Source organism: Pseudochaenichthys georgianus, chromosome 17 (assembly GCF_902827115.2).
Source record: "Pseudochaenichthys georgianus chromosome 17, fPseGeo1.2, whole genome shotgun sequence".
In the NCBI taxonomy this organism is placed as follows: domain Eukaryota; kingdom Metazoa; phylum Chordata; class Actinopteri; order Perciformes; family Channichthyidae; genus Pseudochaenichthys; species Pseudochaenichthys georgianus.
The window spans coordinates 13,797,378-13,807,129 of NC_047519.1; the positions used below are offsets into that span (position 1 = coordinate 13,797,378).

The 9,752-nt window shown below is 40.7% G+C and overlaps 1 protein-coding gene across 2 annotated transcripts; it reads left to right on the forward strand.

The window, feature by feature from the left end:
* Nucleotides 1–286: 286 nt before the first annotated feature.
* On the forward strand, nucleotides 287–9,321 carry LOC117463038 (cysteine/serine-rich nuclear protein 1-like). Of its 2 annotated transcripts, none has more exons than XM_034105457.1 (5): nucleotides 287–416; nucleotides 3,117–3,358; nucleotides 4,793–5,061; nucleotides 5,715–6,011; nucleotides 7,923–9,321. In XM_034105457.1, exons 2-5 carry the CDS (start codon nucleotides 3,118–3,120, stop codon nucleotides 8,742–8,744), a joined length of 1,629 nt encoding a protein of 542 aa, XP_033961348.1. In that variant the 5' UTR covers nucleotides 287–416; nucleotide 3,117; the 3' UTR covers nucleotides 8,745–9,321. The 2 variants fall into 2 exon arrangements, with proteins under 2 accessions (XP_033961348.1, XP_033961349.1); XM_034105458.1 differs by having other exon boundaries at nucleotides 4,796–5,061.
* Nucleotides 9,322–9,752: the final 431 nt, after the last annotated feature.

Here is a 9,752-nt window from a genome sequence, read left to right on the forward strand (position 1 = left end):
TGAATGAACGACGTTGTACCAATACTAGTATTTGTGTTTATGAGAGCGTTGTGATGTTGTTTTTTTAACAGTTACTACGTTGTGACTGTTTAATTAAGTAGGCTATCACGTCTATGTTATACTTTTAGCTTTTTCTCTGACTTTTCGTACTCAAATAATAAAGTTGCAAGCTCTTCTGACAATTGTACTTTTATGCAAAGTCTAAGGCGCTTCCAAGCGGGGGTTACTATCTTGCTACACTCTTCTCTTTGGCTGCTGCCAGCCAGTCCTCCCATGTTCACAGTGGTACTACAGTGTAGCTCCACATAAACACAGAGGGACACACAATGCTCAGCTGGCGGGACCGCGGACAAGACCAATAACTTCGTGTCAAATTCAAGCTTTTATTTTGTTATTATGCTGTAATTTACTTCGTGGTGAGTAACTGAAAAACAAATCACAGTCTTATTTTTGTTAAGCGTTATAGACTGTCACTATTTATTGTGGTTTTGGCTTGGGTTATCATATTTTATGTTTATAACTTCGTGATATGTTTATCTAGTATAGAGTAGTATGGGACATGCTGGCAACCTATACACCGTTACTGTGGAACTTGACCGTTTTAGGAAGAGTCTACAAGTTGTACACTACTGTTTAAACAAACTTCCTATCACAACCACACGGTCTCCTGTGTGTCTGTGCTGCTGTGAAGGAGCAGAGGCAGTTTGGTCGCTGTTGAATGGGACTGTGGCTGCTGTAAAGACAGGGGAACAGTGTTGTCGTAGCTGACATGGTCGCCGTGTCCGAGGGGTGAAGAGGTCAGCTATCTAATGTCTGTTATTCTGCCAAACAGGAAACGACTTGTGCACTCCAATGAAAACTCGGTCTGACATCCGTGCAACATTCCTATAGGGATTTAAATTGTGTAAATACAATAGTGACATTATTGGCTACTTATTCTACGTCATGATAGTTTTTTTCCCAATGCCACTATTAAGAGGAGTGGGCGATATAGAGAAAATCACATATCACGATATATATTTACCTAATATCCCGATATATTGCGACGATATTGTAGGATCTATTATGGGGGCTTAAATATTTATACAATGAGATTTTTGATAAATAATCATCAGTAATATGGATATAATGACTTAGTGGGTAATGAACAATAATACAAAGTAGAACATTAAATTACCATATTTTAATGGAGCCTTCAAAATCAGGAAAAACACTTTACGATATGCAAAATCGAACAGGATATCTAGGCTCATATCAACATATTGTTATAATATTGATAATATTGCCCAACCCTCTCATAAAAATGCACTGCAGTCTTTTGTCTTAGCTTTTCAGTACATACAGTATAGTCCCCCCTCCTGTATCGCACAGTGCATGTGCACTTTGTGCTTCTGCTGCTTTGAACTTTAAATTATTGATGTGGTCTCAGCGGATACAGTAAAGCCTCTCCACTCTGTCAGATTTTAACAGTAATACATGTGATATAATTGGAACAAAAGGCAGCTAAAATAACACCGCAATTATGCAACATTCATTAGATAGGCTGTGAGCCATGCATATGTCTTTTAAGCAGAGCTACATCTAAATGCTTAAGCAGCACAGGGTTCTACTGTGTAAACAGTAAAATGACACAAGAAGTTGTATCTTGTTTCACCGCTTATTTGCTGATGGATCCAGGAAGTTGCTCACTCTGAGTGCACGCACACGCACGCACACGCACGCACACACACACACACACACACACACACACACACACACACACACACACACACACACACACACACACACACACACACACACACTGGTTGAACTATTTGCTTACTACAGACAATCAGAGGCCCCTTGTCTTGTGGACTCAGAATGAGTGTGAGTTGTAGCAAGACGATGGCCTGTCAGGGCAGACGACAGTAGACAGTAGACAGTGTTTTACTTTATTTTTCTGACCAGACTCCTGACCTGGTGTAATTTCTGTTTATGAATGTAAAGATAAGCTCGAGGGGACTCGAGGGAAAGTCAGTCTAAATCCTGGTCAGCTGATGTATTACGGTCATGTATTGGAGCATGCTGGAGTTTAAAGTATGGCTGCACGAAATGAGGAAAATGTTACCAGAAATATCGTAATTACAACATTACTTCTATGTCTGCTACATTAGGGATACAGATCAAATAAAACAAATAGCTTTGTTAGGATGTTTTTTTGTTGTTGACTTAAATAAAACAGAATATTGTTGTTCGGACAAAATAAGACATTTGCAAGTAGCTTTAGGGAAATTGTGATTTGCCTTTTCAGTATTATCTGATATTTTATGGACCAAGAGAAAATATACCAAAAACTAAACAATAGCTGTTGGCATGATGTCCAATAGCTCATAGGTCACTACGTCCAAAAGGACTTCAATGACAGCTTTAAACATATTCTGCTAACTTGACCTATCTAACAGATTATTTTGAACAACACAACAGCTTTTCTTTATTTCACTGTAACACCACTCTGCTTAGGTATTTTACTCAGTGGCTCTGCACAGCCTTGCTTAAGCTTGTAACCCTGAATGTATTCATGTTTGGACTTATTCCCCATGTTCACATCCAAAAATAGCAGCCACTTGAACCATTACACCCCCCCAGCATGCAGCCATTGGACGGTCCGTTTCCACGTTTTCTTCACAAAAAACTTGAGGAATCATTGGAATGTTAATTACTTTTCAGAGAAAAGCAAAAGACCTTCTTAATGTTTTTCGTTTTACTCTCTAAAGTGCCCAGCTGGTTTGCAAGCGAGAGTTAGGAGTGCTGTTCATATTTGTACACCAATAAAACATCAGTTTGTGAGATAACAACTATCAAGATGTCATTAGCCTAAACAAACTCATGCCCTGAAACCGGCTCGACCGGCAACTCTCACCAGGAAGACCTTTCAGTCGTACAGCGATCATTTAATTTGCCTGTATATTTGTTCTGTCAAACAGAGCAGGAAACACAGCATTGTTACATAAAGTCTGATCTTATGTTGCTTGGTTAGGAATGCTCTTTGGATTTATTGCAACTTGTTTTTTGCCTATTGCATTGTGTATTTGTAACCACAGTGCGACCAATGCTCCTTCTTCTTTATGTTCACACAGAATGTATATCAACCACCACGGCCAAACAATGCGAGGCATCCTTAAGAGAAAGTTTGCGGAGGTAGATCCCTGCTACTCCTCCTCTTCCTCCTCCTCCTCTTCCTCCTCCTCCTCCTCCTCCTCTCCCCCGTCCTCCCTCTCCTCCCCTGCCTCCTCAGAGTGGGAGTCTGACGGGGAAAGCGGCCCCTCCGACAGCCAGGACTTCACACCTCACAGTCCTTCTTCGCCCACCAGTTTACCCAGTAAGTCAAACCAACAACCAATCATTTCCCCCCCCCCCCCTCCACTTTCATATGATGCAAACCTCGTCCATATCTGGCTTTGTATCCCCTCAGTGTTTAATAGGAGTGTCTCTTATCAGCCCGCAGCAGCACCGATATGAAAACCTTCTAGATAATGCACAGAGAATGACCCGCCTCTGTCCGGTTGCGTAGAAGATAATTTGCCTGAGCAATAGGATGTTGTGGAATTAAATTTGAATAGCAAGATCCTTTTAAAAAAAAAAGTCAATCAAATGGCATTATTAAGATATCACAAAGCTGCAACGAGGGCCTGCAGGGACAAGATACTCTGCAGTTGTTGTGCACTCTGACACCTGATGTACAACAGCTCCAGGCTTGTTTTCTGTTCACTATTGAGTCAGGGTGCAAACAGTGCCCCAGTGTGGAACTCTTTAGACACACAGCAGTGGAGATGAGCTCCGTCAGCTGGTCTCTGTTGTTTACTGACTTTTAGAGTTCAGCCTCAGTTATGTGTGAAGGTTTGAAGAAAAACTGTCAAACAAAACAGTCATCTGATAAATATTGAAGACTTAACTGTCAGATGAATTATGATCTTGTAAACCTCAGTTGGAGACGGCAGTACTTCTTGTCTCTATTCATCTGTCCATAGACCCTTTGCCTGGTATTTCCTCCCAACATGTTTTTTGTTGAGACAAGCCACTTCATTGAGGCACCTGTAGTGTGTCACCTAGTGGCCACTTGGAAAACTACAGCACACAGAGCACGTGTCAAAGTTCAGTGGCTCAGCTGTATTTATCAAGTCCAAGTATCCTTTCTCGGAATTGCACTAAAGGTTAAAAGACTATTCCACGTGACCATTTGTATATCATTAATCATCCCTTGTTATGCAGTTTTTGTGAAGAGGTTTTTAGTGTTCCTCCATGCTGGACAAAGAATCAGAAGTCTTGATTAGTTGAAGTAAATGGGGGAAAAACTATATCAAAACATCTGTTCACAAACTCTCACTTAACTTGTGCAGTATAACCCAATACTCATTTGCTCATTACTTCACACAACATCATTTCCCCTAATAGATTACAATCAAAACACGTCTGCAACAAGTAGAAAGTAGTTAGCATATAGTTTTGTAAGAGTTTCGAAACGGCTGTTTTGGTCAAGTTTTACTGTTGTTAAACGCAGCCCCCATTTACTTAAATGTATCAAGAATTGTCTCTGTTTTTTTTTTGTTTTTTTTTATATATATATATATATATATATATATATATATTGTAGAGGCCTGCGGAAAAAATAGTTTTCTTCAAGATTTCATAAACGCACCACTCTGATAATCTTTGACGATGTAGGACTGATTTTCCTTAATTTGATAAGGGGCCTGTTTCAAAGCGTATCATGAGTATCTGCAGTGCCTCACTTTTGTTTGTTTTTTATTTGAAGCAGTTCGGTCTATCCTGAAGAGGACGAAGCTCGCTGCAGGCCCGCAGAGCAACGTGCGCTTTGACAAGGTGACGGTGTTCAGCTTCCCCCGCTGTCAGGGCTTCACCAGCGTGCCCAGCCACGGGGGGGCCACCCTGGGCATGGTGCAGACGCACAGCACCCTGCGGAGATACACGATGGCTGATCATGCGCTGGAGCGACGGCGCTGGCGCAGAGAGAGGCTCAGAGACAGGCGGAGGAGAGAGAGGCTGGAGGCGCTGAAACACAAAGTGAGTGCAGTCACTTTCTACATCAGTCTGCAAGGAGTGGTGCAATGCTGATGTGCTATAAGCAGACAAGGAAGTTGACATCACAAGGGGTACCTCAACAAATATGTGATGGGATTTTTGTTGATTGGATTTTGGAATATTGCAGAAAATAAAACCAACATTTATAATACGTTAATAATACATTTTGTTCAGTTGGATAAACTTCACATTATAACACCATGTTATCAGAATCAGAATCAGGCTTATTGCCAAGTAAGTTAACACATACAAGGAATTTGCCTTGCTGTACGTGGTGCATACATAAACACAGTTAAAGAAGATACAAAAAGTATGAAAAACAACCCAAAAATTGAAACTATTATACGTTGAGATATAGAAAATTATTTACATGAAATCTGGATACACCGAAAAAAATTATACTATTGCTAAGTACGTATAATAATCAAATCCAATCAAATATGTGCAGTATTGGTATGGAAAGTGGATGAGAGGTAGCGTGTCTGCAAATGTGCAAAGTATTGGACGGTTGAACAGAACTGGCAAAACTTAAATGAAATAAATAATAATAAGATTTATGTAGTAAAAAATACATAAAATATCTTGTCTACTTATTTATTTCTTATATTTCTAACTGTATCTATTGTTGATTGCAGTTGATCACCAGCGGGGCCATGGACCAGGGAGAGGCAGACCGGCTCACAGTGGAGCAGGTCCCAGAAGAAGACGTCCCCATCAGTGATGCAGAGCTGGAGGACGAAGGGTTCCTCCAGCCATACTCCTCCAGGCAGCGGCAGGCTCTCCTGCAGGCGGCGGGGGTGAAGCGCGTGGACCGGGAGGAGAAGAGGCAGCTGCACGCCCTGCGGCTCTCCAGGGAGGCCTGTGGCTGTGACTGCCAGGGCTTCTGTGAGCCGGAGACCTGCGCCTGCAGCCTGGCAGGGATCAAGTGCCAGGTACGACACTGAGACCAAAACACAACTTCATTCACTAAAAGCATAGAGCGGCCCCAGGACACTTTATGCTGCATGAATGAGACAACAAATATTTCAACATTGTAGTTTGAGCTTGTTAAAGGTAGGGTAGGTAAGAATGGAGAAACCAGCTCGAATGCGCTAGAATTTGAAAATACACAGCCGAAAAAAATCTGCCCCTTCCTTCAGACTTCCTTACAGAGCCCCTCCTCCAACACACACCAACGCGCACATGAAGTTTATGCACAGATAGAAGGCTGACAGGCAGGTAGGCCATCCAATTATTTTAGCCGGGCCGGCTCAAATGATTGGTCGTGCTTTTTACAGCGCCACGGCTTCCACGGATGAATTGTTTTAATGTATTTATTGTCAAAGCATTTAATGACAAATAACAAATAATAACAAAAAGTGTTTCTGAAGTGAATTACTTACCCCACCTTTAACACTAGAACCGCCAGAGGTCGCTGTATACCTAAAACCGCCAACGGGTCAAATGTACCGGCTATTGATTTTCAAGGTACAATGTTCTTTTATTTATCATGTAGAACAGTGAGTTTTGATCGCACAGGGATGAAATTTATACCAATATAATCTGCGGAATCTCAGTTTTTCATATGCTATAGTTTGTGCAGATAGCATGAAGTAGACACTATTGCTACCACTGCTGATTTAAACGCTTGGTGTTAGACTTGTGTTTTGTTTAGTACAAATGTCTCTATCTCTCTCTCTCTATCTATCTATCTATCTCTCTATAACTATCTATCAATCTATCTCTCTCTCTCTCTCTCTCTATCTATCTCTCTATAACTATCTATCAATCTCTCTCTCTCTCTCTCTCTCTCTCTCTCTCTCTCTCTCTCTATCTATCTATAAGGGACCGCAGTAGACAAAAGGCATTGCTATAGCAACACGTCATGTTTACGCTGCATTTTCTATAAGGTAAATATTACCCGCTGGCGGGTATAGGTATAAATGGCAATTCTTTTTGGCGATTTTTTCAATCTGACTTCATATTGGCAATTTTTAACAACATAACGCACTTTCAGGAAAAGTCACGGACTGGGAGACTTTAATATTTTATTGAAAAAAAGTGACATACAATCAAAAAACAGCTGCGGGTAAAATAGACCCGTTGGTGGTTCTAGTGTTAAGCATCTCATATGAATTACAAAAAACAATTTTGATATTTACTTTAGGTAAGCAATTTATCTATTGTCTTAAGTTTAATGTCTATTAGCCAAACACCATCATTCCTATCTCGTGATTTTAAGCATTAACAACATTTCTATCAATTAAAACAGTATGCAGGGACATTAAAAGCAAGACAATATTTATGGATAATAAAAAAAAAAAAATACAATTACTCAAATAACTATTTATTATTAACAATTCAGCATAATCATTACATGTACATACTAAAGCTACAGCTTACTATGCGGACCCCTTTTACAGTACAGATCCCCACATTTCACATCAAGCGTAGCAAAGAAAGAGACAGAAACATATATACTCACAACAATGTGTCTTTCTGATCATGTATTTGTCAATCAACTCTTTTTTTTTAAAGGGTGCACCACATTTTCACACTTTTAAACCAATATATTTATTTACATTGGTCCTGTAATTTATTATTAAAACAAACAAATGCCTGTCAAATCATATTGACTTTCTCTCGTACAAACAACATGCTGTATTTGAGGATTTTAGACATATCACTCACCAAATGCGTGCTATCATTTTGCTTGTCACTGCAGTCATTTAATTGGAATCTGGCAAATCCCCTTTTGATTTAAAACACATTCAACCCCCCTCTCTGATGGTGAACTATTGATCATGGTGTTAATCCTGTGTATTCCTGCAGCCTTACCTTAACTTCCTGTCTTTTACTCACAGGAGGACCGCTTAAACTTCCCGTGTGGCTGCACTAAGGACGGCTGTGGGAACTCTCAGGGCCGCATCGAGTTCAACTCCAGACGTGTGCAGACTCATTACATCCACACCGTCATAAAGCTGGAGATGGAGAGGCGACTGCAGGAGGAATCAGTGAGCCAAGAGGAGCAGACGGGACTCCCAGAGGACCCGGACGTGTACGGGCAGCAGGAGGAGGCCGATCCGGGGCAGAGCGCACAGGACCAGAGCTGCCCCTTCGGCTTCACCTCGGAGGAGGACGCCCTTCCTCTCACCATGCCCACAACGCCTTCATTTCACTTCCCCCAAGAACGGTTGTCGATGGAGGAGAGCAGTTGCAGCAGCGACATGACCGAATCCTCCTGCTCCTCCTCCGACTCTGCGGGAGGAAGCCTCGATGGGAGTCAGGACCTCCCTGATTTAGATAGAGGGTTGTCACTTCCCCTCAGCATGTGTGAAAATAATAACTACTCTGCGTGCAGCCAGCTGAACCACAAAGTACGGCAGACAGCAAACCTAGACTTCTTTGACTCTCTGGAGGGCTTCCCCAGATCCCCCTCCCCCACCCTGGACTATTTTTCCGGCAGGTACATGGACCTGAGTCTGGCTTCAGACTCCGACATCGAGTTCTTCGACAGCGACTACACCTCTGGACCTCTGCACAGCTCTTTTAAACTTCACAGGCACCCCGACAGCTTTTTCCACCTGCAGCTGCTGAGCTCTGTGAATCTGCCGCAGTACGAGTCCAGCACATTCCTCCTGGAGTCCCTCATTGGGCTGACGGAGCCCGGCCCGGAGCAGGGGTAGCACAGGGCAGATGTTATAGCCACGCATTCTAGGGACATGACTGTGTAAGATAATTTAATGTACAAAGCACTGCCTATGCATTTGTAATAATATTTCAATGGAAAAAAGGAATCATTGATAAACTATTTTTCCTAGCTGGATATTTTTTCTATTGCCTACAAATATTTGCCTTTATTTGAAGAGAAAACGCACTTGAATAATTAATATGTATTTTTATTTGATTTCCTGATATTTTTTATGTTATTTAATTTCTTATACCATGGCCGCTGATATTTCTTGGTCTCGCCTCTGTTGCTACCGCTTCATCATTGTAAGTTAACTTGTTTTATGTCATATTTATTACAAAGGTCATAAAGGCAATAAAGCATTTTAAAAAGTGATGCCCCACATATCATAACACAAATGTGCATACTTTCCAAGTAGCTGGCCATGGTGCGTAAATCCACTTAAAGCAGTCAGTAATTAAATGATAACACTCCTCCATTTTGAGCCTTCGAGTTGTGAATTATTTTCTACTGCCTTTGCTGATTGTGGATTATCAAGTATCTGCTTAACAATATTTTATAATATGTCTGTATTGGAGTAATATAATAAAACTTTTCAAATGTATTCACTTTATGGGTATTTATTATATTCGTGTATTCCATTAAGACATATTGAGTTTGAATGTTTGGCCCTCAAAAGATTTCCGAAGCACTTATGCTATATATATATATATATATATATATATATATATAATATGCTACACAATTATAAATAGTAAATTCACTTAAATGTAAGATGCTCAACACGCTCGACTGTTGGACATTTTTTATTCAAGGATTATTTTAAAACGGTACAACATTTCTCCAATTTGCACTTTGATGCTTCACTTTTTTTATTATGACACGCTATAAAATGACGTATCTATGGCGTACTGTACTCAAGCTTTTTTTCAAGAATCTTAAATGGAATGCATTCATATAGCATTTATTTTCAGTCTTTTCGACACCATAAAGCACTTAAATA

What these genes read in the sequence shown, in the direction of transcription:
- LOC117463038 (XM_034105457.1), top strand. Translation starts at nt 3,118, where the DNA reads ATGTATATCAACCACCACGGCCAAACAATGCGAGGCATCCTTAAGAGA. An exon ending in TTCGCCCACCAGTTTACCCA is followed by an intron (nt 3,359 to 4,792) that starts GTAAGTCAAACC and finishes TTTTATTTGAAG; the next exon opens with CAGTTCGGTCTATCCTGAAG. An exon ending in TGGAGGCGCTGAAACACAAA is followed by an intron (nt 5,062 to 5,714) that starts GTGAGTGCAGTC and finishes TGTTGATTGCAG; the next exon opens with TTGATCACCAGCGGGGCCAT.